Source organism: Pecten maximus, chromosome 3, assembly GCF_902652985.1.
Source record: "Pecten maximus chromosome 3, xPecMax1.1, whole genome shotgun sequence".
In the NCBI taxonomy this organism is placed as follows: domain Eukaryota; kingdom Metazoa; phylum Mollusca; class Bivalvia; order Pectinida; family Pectinidae; genus Pecten; species Pecten maximus.
The window spans coordinates 43270372-43293710 of record NC_047017.1 but is presented as its reverse complement, the minus strand read 5'-3'; the positions used below and the strand labels follow the sequence as shown (position 1 = coordinate 43293710).

At 35.4% G+C, this 23339-nt stretch overlaps 3 protein-coding genes and 2 long non-coding RNA genes across 5 annotated transcripts; 4 read left to right on the top strand and 1 right to left on the bottom strand.

The window, feature by feature from the left end:
• The first annotated feature begins 722 nt into the window (after positions 1-722).
• Positions 723-2930, top strand: LOC117322775 (uncharacterized protein K02A2.6-like). Its single transcript, XM_033877714.1, has one exon. It carries the CDS (start codon positions 723-725, stop codon positions 2928-2930), a length of 2208 nt encoding a protein of 735 aa, XP_033733605.1.
• Positions 2931-2976: 46 nt separating this feature from the next.
• Positions 2977-3432, top strand: LOC117322774 (uncharacterized protein K02A2.6-like). The gene has a single exon (XM_033877713.1). It carries the CDS (start codon positions 2977-2979, stop codon positions 3430-3432), a length of 456 nt encoding a protein of 151 aa, XP_033733604.1.
• A 3529-nt stretch (positions 3433-6961) lies between these two features.
• Positions 6962-8439, top strand: LOC117324283. The gene is made up of 2 exons (XR_004531953.1): positions 6962-7307; positions 8190-8439. It is a non-coding gene; the product is annotated as an uncharacterized LOC117324283 (long non-coding RNA).
• A 711-nt stretch (positions 8440-9150) lies between these two features.
• Positions 9151-12858, bottom strand: LOC117324282. Its single transcript, XR_004531952.1, has 3 exons — positions 12499-12858; positions 12009-12145; positions 9151-10652 (listed from the first exon to the last, which is right to left on the bottom strand). It is a non-coding gene; the product is annotated as an uncharacterized LOC117324282 (long non-coding RNA).
• Positions 12859-13424: 566 nt separating this feature from the next.
• LOC117324281 (porphobilinogen deaminase-like) lies at positions 13425-21902 on the top strand. Its single transcript, XM_033880063.1, has 11 exons — positions 13425-13552; positions 15734-15806; positions 15991-16040; positions 17422-17555; positions 17917-17994; positions 18144-18219; positions 18460-18573; positions 19203-19361; positions 19639-19692; positions 19957-20055; positions 20698-21902. Exons 1-11 carry the CDS (start codon positions 13508-13510, stop codon positions 20965-20967), a joined length of 1152 nt encoding a protein of 383 aa, XP_033735954.1. The 5' UTR covers positions 13425-13507; the 3' UTR covers positions 20968-21902.
• The last annotated feature ends 1437 nt before the right edge of the window (positions 21903-23339 follow it).

Genomic DNA, 23339 nt, shown 5'->3' with positions numbered 1-23339 from the left:
TTATGAATGAACAGAAAATGGTGTCATTTTACCGAATGGTATTCCTGGGCCTTCTGAGACATTTACAACATCTAAACTATCAAATGATCTCAGGTTGTTGTGCACCCCACCAGGCCGTGGCTTAATCAAGGTTCCTTAACTTAAGAGAGTATTTTAACTTAAAATTTCCATAGGAAAGCATTATAGAAACAGCTTTAAATTGTGTAAGGATTTTCCCGTGGGATATATAAGTTAAGGAATATTGATGATACTGGTCCCAGACAAAAAATTACAATAGCTGTTCAAAAAGGCCTGTAGCTCGAAACCTATTCATCATTTTATATTAAGTAATCAATAGAAAATTAAATTGCTTAATTAAAAAGTTCAACAGGAGAAAACAGTGTTACATCAACAACAAAATTAGACATTGTCCACGACAGCCCATAAAGGAAAGAACAAAGATCAGGCCAATAACTGACACTACTGGATTCGGTTAACAGATGATGATAGTACTATAAAACCATAATCATTACCCGGTATGTACAATTATGTATCAAATTGAACTGTCGTATTAAATTAAGGACAAATACGTCCACTGAACGAAATACCAATCAGAGGGAAAACCTATCGACCTGTCCCTAGGATTTACTCTGTCAAAATGCAAAGGGTGCATCTGATATCTTTGTCGGACGGCTGTCAATATATCATAAAGGGGCCATTGACAGTTCGGACAACAGTGAGCCATGGAAGGTCAACTTAACCTTGGAGAAGTTGACACAGGTGCTGATGTCACCGCCATACCAGAAAATACTTTTCAAAAGTTAGGAACATTGAAGTTAATGATGTCAGACCGCATACTGATAGGGCTTGGAAAGACTCGTCTAAATGTCGCAGGTAAGTTCATTGGAGAACTGAAATCGGAGAAGTCCAAGACCTCGACAGAGATTTATGTCGTCAGAGGGTTAAGCAAGCCATTACTAGGGAGACCAGCTATTGAGAAGCTTGATATGGTGAAACATGTAGCTTCTGTCCAGTCAGAAGAATATGTCGCGAAATACCCTACACTTTTTAAGGGACTTGGAAAACTAAGCGGAGAAAATGAGATAAAGCTTAGAAGTGACTGCAAACCAGTTGCAGTGTCAACACCTAGACGTATACCACTACCGCTTTTGGACAAAGTGGAGGCAGAGCTAAAAAGGATGGGGAAAATGGGTGTTATATCGCCTGTTGATGAACCAACAGACTGGTGTGCGGGCTTAGTTGTGGTTCCAAAGAAAAACAACACTGTGAGACTGTGTGTGGACTTGACTCAACTCAATAAGTCTGTGAGAAGGGAAAATCACCAACTACCCAGTACAGAAGATACCCTACACAAGTTGACTGGTGCAAAGGTGTTCTCAAAACTTGATGCTAACAGTGGGTTCTGGCAAGCACCACTCGCGCAGTCATCGAGATTACTAACAACATTCATAACGCCATTTGGACGATACTGTTTCAACAGACTGCCATTCGGAATCACGTCAGCATCCGAGTATTTCCAGAAACGCATGCAGGCACTACTCACAGGGCTACCAGGGGCACTGTGCCAAATGGATGATATATTGATTTTCGGAGAAACTCAGGAAGAGCATGATGTGAGACTCCAGATTGTACTAAGGAGACTTGTTGAAGCCGGAATCACTCTCAACAGCGATAAGTGTCAGTTTTCAAAGGACAGAATTATCTTTGTTGGTCATGTGATTGATGCCTCAGGAATCCAACCTGACCCCAAAAAGGTTGAGGCCATTGTCAACTTCCAAGCTCCAACCAATGTACCAGAGTTACGACGGTTCTTAGGTATGGTAAACCAAATTGGAAGATTTACTCCCAATCTCGCAGAGCATAGTAAGCCTATTCGAGATCTACTCCAGAAGGAAAGCTCGTGGATTTGGGAAGATCCACAGATACAGGCATTTGACCGTATCAAGAAGGAACTCAGTTCTACACCATTGTTAGCCTTATGTGACCCAAAGGCTTGTACCAAGATCTCTGCCGCCGCATCATCATTTGGATTAGGTGCAGTCCTTCTTCAATGCCCTGAAGGAAGTGGAGACAAATGGAAACATGTTGTGTATGCATCAAGAGCAATGAGCAGTACAGAACAGCGTTATGCCCAAGTAGAGAAAGCTGTCAAATGGGCATGTGAAAAATTCGCCGATTTCATTATTGGGGTGACATTCCAAATAGAGACTGACCACAAACCCTTCGTATCTCTTCTGGGATCAAAAACAATGTCAGATTTGCCACCAAGGATCCAGCGTTTCAGAATGAGGCTGGCGCGATACCAATACGAAGTAAACCATGTTCCCGGAAAGTTTCTGTACACTGCCGACACTCTTTCGAGAGCACCACTGCAAAGTACGACAGTAGAGGAAGAAGAGTTTCAGAATGATGTTGAGGCCTTTGTTGACAGTGTTATAAAATCATTACCAGCCAGTGAAAAGCGTTTGGAGGAGCTACGTAGAGCAGTTCACGAAGACAGCGTGTTAAGTGTAATCGTGAAATATTGTCACGATGGCTTGCCAGGGTTCGAACAACCATCTACAAACATCGCGACGCGACCGTATTGGCAAGTTCGAGAGGAGTTATCTCTATGCCAGGGATTGTTGATGCGTGGAAACCGTCTGAGAGCGGAAATGCTTCAGAGGATACACGAGGGCCATCAGGGCATCGTAAAATGTCGTGAACGTGCGCGAAATTCTGTATGGTGGCCAAGAATCAATCACGAGATCGAGGACATTGTGAGAAACTGTACAGTATGTGTCAAACAGAAAACTGACCATGCTGAACCCTTGAGACCAACTGACTTTCCAAAACGACCTTGGCAGAAGGTTGGCACTGATCTATTCCAAATAAAGAACGCGAACTACTTGCTCGTTGTCGATTACTTTTCGAGATACACTGTATATTGAAATTGCCTTGTTGAAATCAACAACATCCCAGGCAATCGTGAACCATATGCAGTCAATATTTGCAAGGCACGGAATACCCGAGACTGTAGTGTCGGATAATGGTCCGCAATATACGAGTGAAGTGTTTGTGAAATTCGCAAAGGAATATGGATTCTGCCATGAGACTAGCAGTCCATATTACCCTCAAGGTAATGGTGAGGCGGAACGCGCAGTGCAGACTATCAAACGTGCGATAAGGAAAGCAAACGATCCATATCAGGCTTTACTAGCCTATCGCGCAATACATCTAAAGTGCGGATATAGTCCAGCAGAACTTTTGATAGGTAGGAGGTTGCGTACAACTCTCCCCGAAAACCCTCAAAACCTTACTCTATGGCCAGACTTGGCTAAGATCTGCGAAAGGGAGACTCGGGAACGAGCGATGCAAAAGGAGAACTTTGACATTTCCCATCAGGCCAGATCCTTACCTAAACTACAACCAGGTCAGACGGTATGGGTATGAGGGCCAGGCGCAGGATTCGGTGGGACTGTGACATCCTCAGTAACGCGCGCGTCGGTCGTTAATGCTAGGTCCTACGTTGTAGAGACACCTACCGGACAATAGGTCAGGAGTAACAGACGCCACCTGGTGTCAGCACCCATGTTGGTGCCAGAGCAAGATGAGGCTTTGAACAGTCCTACTCCGACTGTAGAAACTTCAGACATTCCAAAATCTCCAGAGATACTTAACGTTAGTCCTAAAGACACTGTTCAAGTTCAGAGTACATGCAATACTAGTTCTACTTCAGGTAGAGTAGTTACATAGGATGAACTTGTAGCTGTACATAGAGTCTATGTTTACATACTGTGTTTATTGTAAGAGACGCTCATAGTTCTGATTCAGAACATGAACTGTGTTAACTTTTATAAATGTGTTCATAACACTTTGTTCCTAGTCATTTCTAGTTCGCTGTTTTGATATAGTTGATAGTGTTAGAGTATTTCTTTACAGTGTTTAAAGCAACAGCCTGAGAAAGGGAGATGTTATGTTAGTCATAGTTACGTATTTGTGTACGTGCGTATTACGTCATATGTTTTGGGGTTACACAATAAAGAGCACATGGCACGCCAAGACGAGTTTTGTTTCTGTATCCAGAACTCCCAACATACAACGTAACAAACAGGATATTTTAGAACAACTTTCACTATAGAATATTACTGGCCACGGATGGCTGAATGAATCAACTTTACTAAGGTGTTGACAATACATTATAGATCATATCCAGATCCAACTTAAGCTAACCATAGTAGCATGTTTTTGTTGATTTCTTCATGCCCAGCGAAGATATATATCGTTAAATGACAGACCGTGAGTTAATTAATATCCTCATGTCCATAAATTGCACTTTTATTGATAGATTTTGCCATTCCGGATAGCATGATGACCAGTCCATGTAGCTCGGATTATGAGGTGAGATATTCCTATGCTACGATCCATGGCTTTTGTCCTGCCAAGAACTGGATTGAGACATGAGGCCAATCCTGGCAACATGTAAGTTGATATGGGTGAATTCTATATAATATTGCAAAATTATGTAACAGGAACTGTCCAACATTTGAGATCTTGACTATGCAATTTGAAGTCCTTCACATGGGGAACATTAGAGAAATCTAGTCAAATAAATTATGTACTTGCTAGCCTTTAAACTTCAATCTTGTTGTCTTTTGAACAATCCTTTGAGATTGCGGGTTGTAGACACTTTACCATTTGAATGTACAACTGTACGTAGTCATCGTAGTTTGTAGTATTCTGCATGCCACGTTAATTCATTTGAATAGTAGTGGCAGGGCTTAAAATATCAACCTGTTGAAGTCCAATGTTGAAACATTAGTGAAGTGTATTATTGAATCATTGGGCTGTTATACCTTCTCCATCGATATTTGACATTTCTAGTTTCCTCAGTTGCTTCCTCGGTATGTTGCCAGGTACTGACCGTAGGCCGGTGGTTTTTCTCTCGGGTACTCCGGCTTTCCTCCACCTCCAAAACCCGGCACGTCCTTAAATGACACTGGCTGTGAATAGGACGTTAAACAAAAACAAACAAATCCTCGGTATGTACGTACATGTATTTGTTATGTATTAACACTTTAGGCCCACAGCCTCACTGACGAAGATGCAGTTTATCTCAGTTTTCCCTCTGTCCTTTGTCTGACTCTCAGTTTGTATTGAAAAATCAAATCGACTAATATCTTGTGTGACCTTTTATAACCGCGCCCTATATACGGTGGTCATCGGCTGTTCTATCAAAGTTACTTCCCTTCGTTTCACTATGTCAATAGCCTTTGGGCCGACACTTGTTCGGCAAATGAATGTCTATGTGTATTACCCGAAACTCTTCCTCTCATTGTTAACCTTTCCTTTATAACACAATGTTGCTCTACATCTAACATGCATTCACCAATCTATCATTTTCCTTGTGATACTACAGACAGTTTTACGTATATTTGATCCGCGACACCTTGAAGGTGGACCCATGACAATGTAAAGACACACTCTGTGTCCACTGTCCAGGTGTACTGGCCTAGGTATAGTAACGTTGAGTATTGTGGAACTTTGGAGGTAGTTCTGACATAGTTTTCTACCAATTTAATCCCATATGTTGACATTTGACTCAATAAATATTTCAAAGTTGATCTTCGACTTAAACACAACTTGCATTTCCAGCCTACATCTTAAGAGGAAATCTCTACACTACTCTACACGCTCGTCCTTCATTAGTTACAGTTCGTGTGGCCCGGCCAGTCTTGACCTTAACATTATATACAAAAGTCTAGCATGTTTAATATTTCTGATTTCATTGTATCATAACAACATTTTGATAAATGTATGCAGTGAATGTTATTAAAATTCATATTTTCAAAAAACAAAAGCATAAAACACCAACAGATCGCCGAAGGACAAAGCTGAACATCGGGAAGGACAAGGATACATTGACAATCAGATGTCTAGATCCGTAGTGAAGCTCAATGTAATCCTCGGGCAAGCATGTCACATATACATATAATGTACGTGTGCATGCCTGCGGTACAACAGATCTCGCTCCCGAGAATCCCTGGAGCTGTTTTCTGTCAACTCATCAATATTGGATACGTTTACGGCGGCTTGATCGGGAAAAAAATAAATCTTATCAAAAATATAATTGGATAATTGTGTTGCCAAGGGCACACATCTGTATTTAACAACTTATAACTGAAGCGGTGATACATATTATATATATATATGACGAGCACGGCCACAGACCTCAATTTTAATACCTAAATTGTATCCTGAATTATATGTCTCTCGGAAGACCGGTGAAAAATAAATGATGTGAAAAAGCTTTATAAAATGTAGTTATGTATATATATACAGAGAACTATATAGGTCTCTGATATATAGTAATACATTTATTACTTATGATTTGTATCACATACTACTAATATATATATAAGTGTGTGTATTTACGTGTATCGGTTCACTTATAAATCCCCTCAGATACATGTATAATTACATACATAAGTGTATGTGTCACAGTTAGCTAGAATTCAGTCACTTGAAGATTTATGACTCAGTAAAGGTGCAGATTGACTTTTCCTTATATACGAGTGTGAACGTGTATCTATTAATATCACTGAGATGTCTTTCAGTCCAGGTGGTAAAAGTCTGGTTATCTTTCATATGCTGTATTCAAATCTTGCAATGTATGATTGTATTGTGTAACGATATACAATGTATACATATCGATTATTGTCGAATTGTGGATTCACATGTAAATCAGTGGTCTACATCGTGTACTACAGTTTACCGTGATGGCCAATACATACATGACCTAGCTACATCGATATCGTGAAGTATATTTTTCATGCCATTGCATCGGAATTTAAATTGTTGTAGGTAGAAATATTGACAGCTTTAATTTAAAAAAAATAGTACGCTTCCCACGCTAGATACCGTGCACATCTGACCACTATAGTATCAGTCAGTTGTAAATTAGTGTTTAAAGGGACTAAATGGTTAGATTTCAATAATTTCTACATGCATTTGATTTCCGGAAAGCGTTGTGATACTTGAAATTAAATTGTTTACAAAATTATGACACTTTTTGTGAAATATTGGCAATGTTTATCAACTTCGAATTATCGCTGAACAACATTTGTTGTTTACATCGGAGAGAGCCGAGTGCGTCACATGATTTCAGTATCCTCGCTTTCACCCGACGAAAATGGAATCGAGGTAAGTGTAAACATTTTGTCACGTGGATGTAGAACGTGATTACTTTGCAATCGGATGGTTTATACGGTCTCGAGGAGTACCGATCGTTATTCACTATTGTTGATTGAGAGCTCAAACAGATAAAAGTACGTATAACCCTCAGAAGTAGCATGTAAAATTTTGACATTCGGCAATGGGGCCTCCAAAGGGGACTTCGTTTCGTTTATTGTGATGTAGGAAAACATTATTATTATTCATCTTTGAAGTGTTCATTCAATTCAATATCGTCCCAATGTAAGAAATCGAAGTGTAAACTCAAATTGGAATTGCTATTTTGTATGACCGTAAGTGCTATGACGACGTAACAGCTATACAGTTGTAACCAGACATATATGTCTCTGTTGTAACATACAAAAAAAATGCCGATCACTAACGTGATAGGCCTACCCAAAAGTGAATTCGATTTAAATCTGATTAATGGAGATCTACATTGTAAATTGATTGCACTGAGAGCAAAACACAAACTGTAGGTCTAGATATAAGAAAAAATAATTCAGTTTTACACAGAAATTGTAATTTATTCGACTGTTTGAATCCCTCGGCCTTTCAGATTGACATCCTAATTAAAAATCGGAACCTTCATTGAGTTAGTAGTTTTTGCACTTAACTTTGCTTCTGTTTAATGCTTGTAGTTAAAATGTTGTTGAAAGCCTTGTACGTTATTTAATGAATTATATAATTAAATATGTACGTTAAGAAATGGATAACACTGATACATGGTAAAAGATGGATATGAGTATTGTTGATTATCTCATTTATATCAATAATGTATTATCTCACTTATATCAATTTATCATCGATATAAATGAGATATTTAATTCACAATACTGATGTCCATACTGTTTTAATAATTCAATGATTAGCTGACAGTCTCAATGACAGTCATGGATTGAGGAATTGGACTATTCTCAAGTTTACCTACATGTACAATTATGTTCATTTATATGTTACATGTTCTTGTATTTCAGTCAACCTCAATATCATCTTGATTGGCAAGTCAGCAGAGCATGCAGTCTAATTATATATGGGTAGAGGTCAAGGTGACAGGAGTAAAGAAAATATAGAAATCGTGAAAATTTCAGCATTTTATTGGTAATCACTTTGTCTGTTTGCCCATACACATAAGCTGAATTATCTTATTTCAAGGAAGTTGTTTTGACACCTGTGCAGTGAAAAGGTTTGATATAAAATCAAAATAAATTACATTACATCATTGAATTCATGGAAACCTTTTGTTTTATGTACCATATTTCATATGCAGCAGTTTTCACTGATACTGGCTTATGTAAAACAAGAGGCCAATTGGCCTTAATGGTCACCTGAGTTTTGAAATATTCAATTTAATTGACCCTTTTTAGCCTCGCCCAGAAGGTCAGTCAAGGCCAACATGTGCATGCGATCAAGCTGTCATCCCATGCTGATAATGTTAATGAAGTTAGAATGAATTTCAATAGAAATCAAACAAATGCTGATCAAAATTGTGATTTCCCTATATAAATTTAGTCCCCCATCAGGGTCATGAAATTCACAATTTTTGTTAAAGACACCAGTATATGATTCTACCATATCTGCGAGCTGAGAAGATCTTTCAAATTTTAGTCAATTTGACCCTTTTTGACCCTGCCCCTCAGGTCCCTGGAGGTTGGGACTATGTAATCCACAGTTTTGGTTGACCTTTTGACCATGAAAGCTTACTGACAAATTGTTTAAAGACAAGCAAGGAAAGACGACGGACAAAAGTCAGTTAGAATAGGTCACTTCATACTTCATCTCAGGTGACCTAAAGATCCAACCCTAATTTATCAGAATATCAACAGAACAGTGACTTATGATGTTGATAATACACTAAACAGTAAATGCACAGTACAATTTGTCTCACAAATAGTTTTGATATAGAAAACACTGAGAAAAGTCAAACATGCAAATAAAGAATTTACCACATTGTATTTATTGTCTTGCTCAGATGTAAGCATTGGCATCAATGACTAGAGAAAGTTGACTGCCATGACTAGTGACTTAACATCAATGACAATTGTTGGCATCAGTGATAATTGAGTGTTGACATCAATGACTATTGAGTATTATGGAGTGTTGACATACATGACTGGAGTATTATGGAGTGTTGACATACGTTACTAATGAGTACTAGTGAGTGTTGTCATCCATGACTATTGAGTATTAGTGAGTGTTGACATAAATGACTATTGAGTACTACTACTAGTGAGTGTTGTCATGCATGACCATTGAGTACTAGTGTGTGTTGACATTAAAGACTATTGAGCACTAGTGGGTGTTGACATCAATGAATTTTGAGAGTTTATAAATTACTTGTGAGTGTTAACATGAATATTTCAATAGTGCACACATGTACAGCTATGAATAATCATTTTTGACTAAGCATTTAAATTTCAGACCAGACAATGTTGTTTGTCTCTTGAGATTATATAAATTTTGAAATTAAGGCTGCACTGATTATCATATGACATTAATGGAATGGATAACAGCTAAGCTATTATAGTAACATTATACCAATAAACTAAATACTACTCAAATTTAAGTTACATTTCAAACATTTTTCTACTTTTGAACTACCTCTCCCAACAATGGTTCAAACTACAAGTGGACTAGATGTAATTCTTGAAAAAAAAAATGAGTTAAATCCTTTTTTTTTTTGCTATACCAGGTAATTCTCTTATTTTGCCCCGAAAGGTGCCACTCAGATGATGGTGACGCTTCATTTATGCAACATATAACATTGCCACATAATTCTCCTGACCAAATTTCATCAAATCCATTTAATTGTTCAGGACTAGTAGAATTTCTAAAAGAGTTTCCATTCTGACCAGTGAACTAAAAAAATGTTAATAATAAGACCATTACAAAGGGCAATAACTCTGCAAACTACTGTCAAAAACTACTGTCCAATAATTTCTATTTTTGAAGTTGTCTGAGATCTTGTCGATATATGGCTGCTTATAAAGTTTTATTAAATTTGGTATATTCTGACATTTACTCAAGTTATTCAAATATTGTGTTCACAATGTTGACAGACGAATGCCGGACGCCTCAGTATGGCATACTCACCTTGGTCCTTCGGACCAGGTCAGCTACTAAACGTAAGGACAGATATTCAAAAGTAATAGTCTCTGGAACGTGATTAGTCTCAAAATGTCAATTATTCCCATTCATCTTAATTGGGATTTCTTCTCCTCTACCATTTGGGCAGTAGATGGTGGAGGAGCATGGGCTAGGAGTTTGAATCTTCTGGGATCTATTTGATGCAAGGGTTTTGGCTAGATATTCCAGTTCTATCTGTTATTCTGTTGGCCACTATCAGATTGATGAGTCCCTGGATGTGTTGGTATGTCCTTTCCACCTTGTACGGCACTTTTTGTCCTCCAAGAACTTTTGTGTTATAAATCCTGTGATATCTATAAGAAGAAGAAAAGATATTTTCTTACACAAAATCAATGTAATTTCCAGTTACACAAACCAACAAAATGTGCAAAATTGGCAATATTATAATCATGCCTTATATTGAAACATAGCAGTCATTATTTATCATGCAAAGATGGCTCTTCACGATATTTTGTCTGATTTTTCATCAAATAATTCGCCTGTCAACATTTTCTCAACTTACATTCAAGCTTAATTAGCCTCTACACACAATCAAGGCTTCTGCTGGGTCTTAAATATGTATACCAGTATCAATAGTTGAAAAATGTAAATTCAACACAACATATGTTGTGTTTCGCTTACGTTTTCGGGCCTAATGACTATCTTAAGGCATGATATTGTATATATGTGACATCATAATGTGGTATCCAAGACGTCAAATAAATGAAGCGTATGAAGATGGCCATTAGGCCCGAAAACACCATGGGAAATAACTAAACTAATTATGGTGTTATTGCATTAATTTGGTGAATCAATCACTATCAATATATAATGCAAAAAAAAAAAAATACTAAATTCACGAAATTGATACTCCAGAAGTTTTTCAATCTCCAATTGCACAATATCTTACCAAATACACTAAGAATTCAGCAATTTTCAACAAGTGTTAAAAGTAGAGGATACATGTGTAACAGGAGATCAGGAGATAACGTAGCGTAAGCGGCCAGACCGGGGTTCCAACCCGGGCCTCCGAACACCAGCCGGATGCTCTACCAACTATTGAGCTACCTGGTCACTGATGATCGACTCAGTCCAGTCCCGCTACACATGCATGCAGCTCATGCATGAATTATAGTGGTCAAAACTGATTGGTTCACTTATTCTGATTCAAATTATTAATTACAAAAAAAATCCATTATTGGTAGCTGCTAAACAAAAACAATATTTCAAATCCATTCATTTTAATTAGAAAAAAAAATTGTTATCGAAAATTGATCGGTTGGTGGTATCTGATTACAAACCAATACATGTATAGGAATTGGTTATGTTTTCAAACTGATTATATACAATATGTGTCATATACTATAGACCAAAACATGTAATCAAACTTGACGCCTATATTATATACATATATATATCTACATTTTTTTGTATATCAATATGCAAATCATAACGTAATAACAGTTCACAGTGATACATGACTTGTGTTGTATAATTATGAGAATTTTGAATGTTAATTAGCATCGACAGAAACTATTCCACGACTTTTTAATTATACGACTCAATAAATAAATAATGTTCTTCCTTCGCATCCAAATGCTAATGATTTATATAAATATTTGTTAATTAATGGCCTCAAGGATTAGTAATTAATTAACTATGAAAAATACCTAAGTGCGACTAGTAATAGTGTCGTCCGTAGTGGCTGCATGTACTCCATGTCGCCTGTGGTCATCTTCATTGCTTGGCTTCAGTTTCTTTATGACCAGATCTACGTACGCTCTAGATCTCAGGCTTGCTTTCAAAACTGTACAACGGAATATTAATAACACAATGTAAACTTAATGTGTAATATACAGGCAGTCTAACAAAAGCATAAAGTCATCAAGTTTACTTTCTGGTATAATACGATTAATTTGACAAATGTCAAAATTCCCTCTTGGGCGCCCCCTTTGATTTGTATTCCCATTTAGGACATGTTGAGGCCAATACCAAGCGATTCATGCCGTGTTAACACTACGTGACCTTTCTTAAGCTTAATCTCGATATCAGTTGTTACCATTTATGATAATTATGTATCATCAAGTACTATCAAGTCATCATCTGGGCGTACACGACAGTTGATCTACGAAACATCGAAGTCCAGTGCTGTCAACTAACCTGTTCAAGGCATTAGCTTGGCCAAAGGAGGGTCTGTTTTAATCCCTTCGGTCTTTTTTAACTGATGCCATCTGCTTGCTCTGTCTCTAAGATACGTGTTCGTCTTTGTGAAGTTAAAATCACGTTCTCGATTATTCGTTTCTTCTTGCTCTCGGTTAAAACTGATTCAGGACCCTTCCACTTAGATCGGGTGTTCGCCATTTTTGTTATGATGTTTCCAATTTCCCGCATCGCGCATGCGCAAAGGTACGCAGAGGTATTTGTTTACACACATCGAAAAATAATAATATGAAATAACTACTAGGTTAGTCAAATTTATTTTATTTTTTTCATTAAATTTTAACAAATTGTTATGGACACTTTTGAAATGTATAATTAACATAAAGTGCTTAACTTTTTACATCATTTTAAATCGTATATCCTTTTTTATATATTATTTAAGTGGAAATCTAGCCATTTAGTCCCTTTAAATTGTTATATGGCAAGCCGTCATTTATTCGTGAAACATTGTCGATCCAGTATTTTACCAAATTATTTATGAGATATCCTATATGTTTGTAAGATATCTTATCTAAAATTCATGAGATATCTTCTATATTACATAAGATATATCATAACAGATATATCTCATAAACTTTTCCGCATGTCAACTTGCATTGGCTTGTTATAGTTTTATCACAGACTTGTATATACAAGTCTCTGGTTTTATGTAGGCCAATATGTCTCTGATATAGATAAAACTTCACCTTAATTGTTGAACAATATCAAAGACTTTAAGTCCTTAAATCTTCATCAGCTTCCATATAAAAATATTTGTTCTACAAATAAAGATTTAATATTCTTGATAGGTTGGAGCTTCCTATTTTCCGGAATATAATTCTTCCGGTCTAGACGTTGTAATAATCCCGTCTCAAAACGAGGCTGTCACCTTTGACCTTCACTCCATCCGGCTTCAATGACGCGGTGTGCAGACGAAATATACCTTGATTTACACTAGATTTTTGCAGATATGTCGGCGGAAAAGGTTGTCAAAGTCGGCTCAAGGAAGAGTGAGGTAAGACAAATACTTGTATATTAACGTCGATCTTTGAAAACTAAACGAAGTGTCTAACTAAATCGTCTTTTGAGTCTTAAACATCATAAGACAACTGGGTTCTGTATGTTGACACGTGGTGCTCAGGGATCGGACACGAACTTGACGAAGATAAGATGTAGGTTGAGCTACGGGGACATTAGGTATTCAACAAATATTTACTCTGGCAATAATCCGACGTATGGGCAGTGTACACTTTGTTACTTGGTATGGTACTTACGGAGAAGTAAATGTAAAATTACTAGATTTATCAGCCGTATATCATAAATTACTTTTGTTTATTCTGTTATATCCGAGTTATAAACATATATATATACATATATAAACTGCATGAGATGGTACTGATTGCCTGGGCCCCTGACATTTAGCCTCCTTAAAGATCAGAAGTATGTAATCTATGAAGTGTGGTTGACCCTAAAATTTGTCATGTCTACATGTAATATCATGTATGTGTCACGTTAATGATTAAGTGATCATGCCATCAACCAATTAAAAAAGATGTAAAATATATATCAAGAATAAGATGTATGGTTCCTGTGCTTGACAGAGACATCTTCATGCTGAATTACTTTTAAACTTGTACAGTGTTTGTAAGGAAGTTTTTGATCACAGCAGGGCATAAAAATGACGAGAGATCATTGGCATTACATATATGTAGAAAACAAGTCAATTATCAGGCCTATACTTAATACATTTATATGCTACTTTTGTAGTTTGATCTTTAGCTAATCTGCCCAAAGGGCAAGTGACCTAATGTATTAGTGTAACCTCCAGTAAGGCTAAAGGGAAAATCCCACTAGTCTGTGTGACCTTTAACCTCCACTTTTACAAGTAAATAATGACCTTGCAACTTTTGTAAGTGTAAGGTCCCAGGGTGACAACAAAATATTCAATGTGACCCTGTCCTAAAATTTCGAAATTTTGTCAGCATTTTCCTGTGTTGTGATAGTTTTATTTTACTGGTTTCCAAACTGCATACTCATCATCAGAATCTAAAACAGTCAGTTATAAAATTTACAATTAGGAGACTTTGAGACTTTTGGTGTGAAATTCTGATCAGTCATGAAAATTTAGATACATATACTTGAATTGGGGAAAATACAGGGTCAATTACGGGAATGGTGTCATATATGGCAGTTTGATCAATTGAATGACCAGTCTCTCCCAATGTTTAGGTTACAGTGTCAATATACCATAACAACCTCTGAACAACCAAGAGAGCAGTGTCATTATATTAGACAAAAAGTATGGTGTGGCTACGGCATTTTAAATAAATGACATTGACCCAACTGTATAATGTGTCAAATATTTATGGAAATCTTCAAAAAAAAAAACCACTTCATGTGAGCAACAATGCATGCATGGATCCATGACATTTAGACAGTAGCATATATACAAGTACTGTAAATGTACTAGGATGTAGGGCTACCAATTATGAATGGCTTGGACATATTAAAGTACACAATGACAAAGGTCAGATGTGTTAAAATCTAAGATGCTAGGATATACCTATATTAGCCAGGACTGCCAAGAGGATCAGGGCTAGGGTTGTGACAATTATACCTATAAGATCTAGAATTTTAAATGAAGGGGATATTCAAAAAGTTTGGGATCCACACAATCAGAATGACCTTGGTCAATTTTTGACAGTAGCATGAATAAAGTATTTCAACAAATAAAGTTCATCATCCAATCATGATGTGGTTATTAACCTCTCCTGAGAAAGATCTTTTTAATGACACAGACTAACTCAATCACAACATAAGGCCAGTTTGAATTTCATAAAAGTCAGACCTAGAAGATCTTCTGTTTGAATGGACATAAGCTGGAGTATAGTACATGTACAGTGTACATGTAAATCGAGATATTGTTAATTTACAAATTAGAAAAAAGATGCCCAGTTTAACAAATCTAAGATACGAGAATATTTTAAACACTGCTATATCTATGGCTCTTCTAGCCTAGGCTATGATGTGTAAGACAGCACAACAAAATGTCTTTATGATATATATGCCCAAATGAAAAATGAGCAATAATGTTTAAAACATTTTATTGTTCAAAAGCAATATTCATGGGCAACGTTTTTTCAATCAACAAGGTCTAGGCCTGTTATTGTTAATTTTCAAAAATATCTTTTTAAAGCTGGCTTTGAAACAGACAAACACAGTGATCAACAAATTAAAGGAGTACCATCCAGATGTTACCTTTGAAGTTGGTAAGTATTTTCTTCGTATTATGGTTCACAGTGTGGATATAGATTTAATAGTGTTGGATATACTAATAACATTCATCAATAGAATTTTATTTTTATAAAGAGTTAACAGAAGTATCAGATCTTAGTCTTATAGTCCCTAGGTAACATGAAACTGATATTTGAATGGAAATTTTATATATTTCAGTTACCATGGCAACAACAGGAGACAAGATTTTAGATGCTGCTTTGTCAAAGGTAACTATGTTTGAATAGTTGTTATGCTCCACCAATATTTAATTAGGTCACTTGACCGATGGCTCAGGTGAGGATGACCTATATTCATTGTGTTTGTCAATCATCGTTCAGCATCCGCCAGGCCTTGTGCATAAACTTTAAACGTTTCGCACTTCTTCTCATGTTCCACCAGGGGCCGCGGTGGCCGAGTGGTTAAGGTGTCCCGACACTTTATCACTAGCCCTCCACCTCTGGGTTGTGAGTTCGAAACCTACATGGGGCAGTTGCCAGGTACTGACTGTAGGCCGGTGGTTTTTCTCCGGGTACTCTGGCTTTCCTCCACCTCTAAAACCTGGCACGTCCTTAAATTACCCTGGCTGTTAATAGGATGTTAAAACAAAAACAAAACAAACAAAATCCACCAGTGGCACTCTGCTCAGACTTGTCTGTACTGATCCTGAGATTATTTTGACCAAGTGTTGTTACCTTGCTAGGTATATTTCGGGGTGGTCCATCATCCAAGATGGCCACCATGGCTGCCATCTTAAAAGACACATTTAGAATTTCTCCAGTTCATCCAGTTGGATTCCATTCAAACTTGCCTGAAATGATCCTGAGATGGTTCTGATGTATTGTTGTTAATTGCGGGGTTGGTCAGAAATAGAAAATGTCCGCAAATGCCAAGCCATGGCCATCAGTATCGCTATACTTGCTACTGAGTACATATTTACTTCAATAGTATTGCTTCTTGGATGTGAATGGATAGTAAGTCATCATTAAATTTTCTGTTTGGCATTGACCCACTTTTTTTTAGAGAACTTTGGAGTTAGGGAAATATTTTATTGGAGAAAAAAAAGAAAATCAGCACTTGTTTGTGAATATGATATAAAATGACAATGGTTAACAACACAGTATACTATGTAGAACATCCACTAGTTAAAGTGAATCAATTAAGAAATATTTTACTTTATATGGCATACCATTGCATTTAGATACTCTTTCTTAATACTGTTTATGAGAGAAAACTTAAGGGTTGGAAATAGAATTATTTCAGTCTGGGATCAAGTTAGTTGGACAATGCCAAACAAACAATATTTTGATTTTGGCTGTAAGTTTGTCATGTTTTTGTGGTTTAAATGTTATCAGACTTCAGATATTACTAAATATCAGCTTGGGTCAACTGAAATGTCCTGGTCATACCTCAGATACACATTTATAGTGCTTATCATCAGGTTACATTGGAGTGTGCATTTGCGGCCACTGCATGTGGGCAAGACGAAACAGATCTTTAAGTTCTTTTTATCTCTACTGAGTGGTGACTTTATACAGAATTCAAAAATTATGCACTGATGAATGTAGAGGATAAGAAAACATGCTTGAAGTGTATGTGTGTTCCTTTCAGATAGGAGAAAAAAGTCTGTTCACACGGGAGCTGGAGAATGCTCTGGTGGATAAATCTGTTGACTTCGTTGTGCATTCTCTCAAGGATCTGCCTACCAACCTTCCAAAGGACCTAGTGGTTGGATGTGTCTACAAGTAAGTATAGTTTCAAAAGTATTTCAATGAACAAATTAAATATTAATGTAATTTAGGTGGTAAGACTGCAGCTATAAAGTATTGATAAAACAATTCATTTTGATATCATGTCAAAATATTAATGGCACAAATGATCACAAGTAACTGCAGATACTAGCCTATTGTTTTAATTCAGATGAGTACAATGCAGAAAGTCTTCATCAAATCATTAGATAGAATCACATCAGTTCAAATTTGGATAATTTGTTTTCAATAGCTACCCTGGTAGTTGTGTTTGAGTTTTATAATCTACTGTGTTCTTGAAGAAAGAAATCCCAATGACACTAGTAAATTTTGAGCTGTGTAACATACTGCTTTCCAGAAGAGACAGTCCGTATGATGCTGTAGTGATGCACCCAAAACACAAAGGGAAAACTCTCAAGGATCTACCAGATGGCAGGTAGGTCATGATAGAATCGTAAAAATGTTGGAAGATAGAAGAGCAAATTAAATGAGACGAAAAGAAAATGAATGAATGAGAGAGTCCTCCTACATTTCATGCTGGAATGGAGGTGAACACTTTTATATATTTGCCATCTTCTGTTGCAGTGTTATTGGAACCAGTTCCCTGAGAAGGCAGTCTCAGATAGCCAGGAAATTCCCAACATTTAAGTTTGAGAACATTGTATCCTTCTAAAAGAAGAGAAAACTGTATATATTACATAGACAATGTATGTCTTTGATTTTTTTAAGTATATTCTTGTATGTATGATGATTCATTCTGTTTTACCAGGGAATCTTATTAAGCTCATAGGTAGTTTATGTACGGAGATACATAAATACTGTATGTACAATCAGATATGTTGAAATTATATGAAGAGTTCTTCACATTTTTGAGCGAGACGTACCTTAACATTTGTCCTAGCGTGGTAATGTGAACACTCGACTAAGGAAATTAGATGATGATAATAAATACGATGCAACCATACTTGCTGTAGCAGGCCTGGATAGAATGGGATGGAGCCACAGAATAGATCAGGTATGTACTCATGTGTAGTTTGTTAGGAGTGAGTTTGTGTTAGAAATACTATTCCAAGTCAGTGTAAGAATATTAAAAAGTATTCATAAAACTATTCTCATGCTCAGACTAGTCTGGCAGTAAGAAAAGTACTAAAACAACGTAATGTTACATATGATAACTTCATAACCAGCTTGTTCTACCATGTGATATTGATAAGTCTACTTTATCAATATCATAAGATATATGTTGAATTCAATGTATTACAGTATTGTAACATCATAAATGTTAAATATATAATGACCAAGGTTACAGTAATATAGGACATTCATTATCTTCTCTGCAGAGAAACACACCATCTATGTCCAAATTTACAATTAGTACACAAATTAATTTGCCAGTTTTTACTTACATTTTCAAAATTAAGATTTATCTTGTAGCCCTAACATGGTTTTTTCTTTAACATTCTGAGATTTTCTTGAAAATGATACACTCATGAAGCATGTATTTTTTTTATCCTACTGTAAAAACTTTGCATGTTAAAAGAAAGATAACTGGAACACATTAAACTGACTTTTTAAAGGTTATTATACAGATTATACAGGCTCCTTGCACTGTTTTACATGGAATTGTTGACCTTTATGTCCCAGGTTTTGACCCCTGACCTATGTATGTATGCCGTGAGCCAGGGAGCCATGGGTGTGGAGTGTCGATCTGAAGACAAAGACACTCTGGATATGTTATCAGCTATCCATGACAAGGACACTGTACTACAGTGTGTCACGGAGAGGGCCTTCCTAAAGACTTTGGTACGACATTCAATCTTAGGATCTAACTTTAAAACAGCTTTTGATGTGAAGTTATCAACATAAATGTTTCAAAACAAAGTGTCATTACACATGAATGGGCTTAATATCCTCTTTTGAATTGTTGATGCTGTTACATGATATAATGTTCGTTTGACAATATGTTTTTTTTTTACATTTTTAAGGCATATGTCCATATGAGATATTTATATTGTACAGTAATTGATGAATTATGATCACTAATATCAGTATCTCACAGCCATATTTCTTGTGTATGCAGGAAGGGGGATGCAGTGTGCCGGTATGTGTGTTCACAGAGATCAAAGACAGTCAAGTAAGCATCTCGCCTAAAACAATGGGCCTCCATTGATGGCCTTGTAGTACATTATCATGCTGAACAATTGGTTCCACAAGCTTTTATAAAAAAACATTATAATTTTACCTATGTAAAAAAATATTTACAATCAACACCAGATTCTAAACAAGAAAAAAGGTGTTTTCCATAAATACCATGGTTCCTTATGAAATTGAATGTTTAGTTATATACTCTGTAAATGATGAGGAAAATTGAATAATCAGATGATCATTATTTCTGCAGCTGAATATAGATGGTGGTGTATTCAGTATTGATGGCTCCAAGCACAAAATTGTCCATATATCAAAAGATCTCTGTCCCGACCAGGAGCCAGCAAAGAAGGTAAATCAGAGTTTTTGTGTCTCAACTCTTTTGGATACCAGTTAATCTTTAAAATATTAACTGTTTATCATGAGTTTATTGTTAGCAGTTGTTAACACAGGATCATAGCTTTTCTTCAGAGAGAAAGAAAAAAAACCTCCATGATGGTAAGGAGGGACAAATAAGGCAGAAAAGATATGTCCTGTACAAAATAAATTCTACATAATTATGAACTTGAAAAACTAGCTACAAAACATAAGAAACACATTGGCATGAAAAGAAATGCAAATTTAATGAAACTTAGTCAAATCAGTTACTGTAATTAAATTTTAAAAAATACATGTGAACAACAAAACCTTCATTTTCATATTTTGAGGTATTGATTGAATGATAGTCACTGATATGAAACATATTCTAATATGAAAATAAGAATATAGAAACTTTTAAATGCTCTGAAGCTGTTAACAGGCACAGATTTCCTTTTAGAAAAGATTTAAATAAATGTATCTTTTTGTGCTTGTTTGTTCAGTGAAAATCTAAATGTGCTTATAGTGTCACTGCAGTGAAAATATATGTTTATTGAAAATATGATTGAGAGCAGTGGTAATGATCAGAGGCAAACACACACAAAAGTTTATTGTTTAAATGTGTTTTGTTTTCTAGGTTTGTCGAACAGAAAATGGAAAGACTTATGCCAGTGTTGTAAGTAATGGTGTGTCTAAAGAAGAAATGCAGCTTTGTGAGGATGCTGGAATGGAACTGGCCCGTTTGATTTTAGACTCTGATGCTGGTCACATTATTGCAGAGGCCAAAGAAGAAATTCGGCTTGCAATCATTGAGGACAATAAAAAGAAAATAGAAGAGGCTAAAAATAAAAGCAGTGAAACAAAAACAGAAAATGGTTCAAATTCAAATGCACAAACAGTATCATAGATATATATATATTCAGAATATTGAACATATGTATGCTATTAACAATGCAAAACCCAAAAGTGTTGCATATGTATATAATTTATGCAAATTTTTGTATATTAAAAAACTAAGGATTTTGTTATAAAATATGTTTAATTTTAGTTATTTGGTAGACATATCACAAACATTGTGTTTTGCTTTTTTTAGACATATGGAACTTACAGTATAAATTATACCATTTTAAATAATGTCACCAACTGGATAACCTATTTTAACATTCCTTCTGAAAGTTTATAGATGTTGATGGTCCTATTTCAATGCTGAAAAATCGTTTAATTTGTCTTTAAAGACGTATTGAAAAACATAATATCATTGATATTCAGAAACCAGCCCACCATTATAAATACATTACTAACAGTAGAATTTGTTTCATTCACTTATGGTATACAGACCACTTCTATATCTTTATACAAACGAAACATGCATTACTAGTATTATAATATGTTAATGTCCTTCATTATTTTTGCATTTATTTATTTATAGAGACAAAACATATGTATATATGCATGTATATATGCATGTATATATGTATACCCGGTAGATGATAAAATGGTACAGAATTTTGTGTATCTCTTCAGGTTGATAATATATATTCCGTGTACTTGATATCCAAATTGTCTTCATTGTGTGATTAATATTTTTGTTATTAGACAAGTATTGATAGTATTATATACTCCAATGTGTGATTTATTTTTGTAGAGAAGACTTAGAAAAAGAGTATGAAATCATAACTATTGCTATGCTAAATGCTGTATAATGCCATTTAAATTTTGCTTTGTATTAATTTTCACTCAGAATCGCAAAAGAACTTGTAAGTTCTATTTCATTAAAATATCTACCTGACCCCAGGACTCCACAATAAATCACTTTCTATCCATGGTTGGATTTCCTTTCTATTACCTCTTTGTTATTTACTAAATAAATTCTATAGGTGGTACCCCTTAATCAGACCTGGAGTCCTGGGGTGGGGTAGATGTTTTACTGGAAAAGCCCTAAACAAAAAAAACTCCTGAAAAAGAATAACTTGCTCTCTTGCTTATAATGCTGAAAGGGTGCTATTATTACCAAGCTATGCTCAATAGAGTATCTTGATAATACCATGATGCTAATATAAATCTTTACAAAGTGCACTCTTACTTCAGTGAATTAATCCATGACAATTGACCTATCAGTAATGAGGTAGAATTCAATAGGTTCAAGAATTATTATATTTCTTGATAAAATACATATATTTTAATTTTGCTGTGTTCATCTGGTTCCTCAGATTGACTTAACTTTTATCCGTCACAATTTTACGTTTAAATATTTCAAATGTATATTTTGTAAATACACGCGTACATTTTGATAGTTCATAGTTTTATAGCATATATTAGATCTGTGTGTATTTTATATTTGAATTCTTGCCAGTTAATCTTACACTTGCTTAAGAAATTTAGGATGTCTATAAATCTGTTATTGCTACCTCTTTAGAATTACTGCATATATTTCAACAAAACTCTCTATACTGATTGGGTATCTGATTTTTTCTGTGCGCAAACTAAATTGACTTTCCGATTTATTTACTTTTCTTGAAGAGTTATTTCCCTTATATAAAGAGATATCAATGAAACTCTCCTATCAGTATTCAGTATCCTGTATACATTAATATAGTGTGCTGGGTCTTTTTCACGGAGGGCACACAGATAGACGAGCACAGTATATTAGTTGATAGTGTTGGCATTCAGTCTTAGCTTCATTTTTATGAAACAGTTTGTTGAATAGGTCGTTGAATAGGTCTATGCTGAATGTTAGTTGTTAATGTCTTGTTATATATTATTGTTTTATAATATTTTATACGAGAAACTTGTTTTTGTATATGAGTATAATAGTTTTCATGTTTAGAATCATTTGAATGCGGAATGGCAAAAATTATATTTATATGAAAGTTGATATTCAGCAATTTTGTAATTGTAATCTTAATAAGTGAAGTGTACAGCTGAAATGTTTATATCTGCATTGAAAAAATTAACAAATTTACATTGATATAATAGCATGTAATAATCATATATCTACATATTAATGATGGTCCTGCCCATTGTGCAAGTGTTAAAGAAAATCATTTCTAAAATCTTAAAATTTAGCTTTTTTTTTCTTTTTTTTTTTTTCGAGTTTGGTTTCAAATTTCTTATTTCTTGAAGAATATTTTTGCCATCACTTTATTAAAAAAATACAATATATTGATTAATATCCTGGCATTATAGATATGACTAAAATGTGGGTATGATTTGGTTCTAAACAATTATGATTTATTAAATCACTATTGAAAATAATATTATTACAAGCTTACCGGTTAT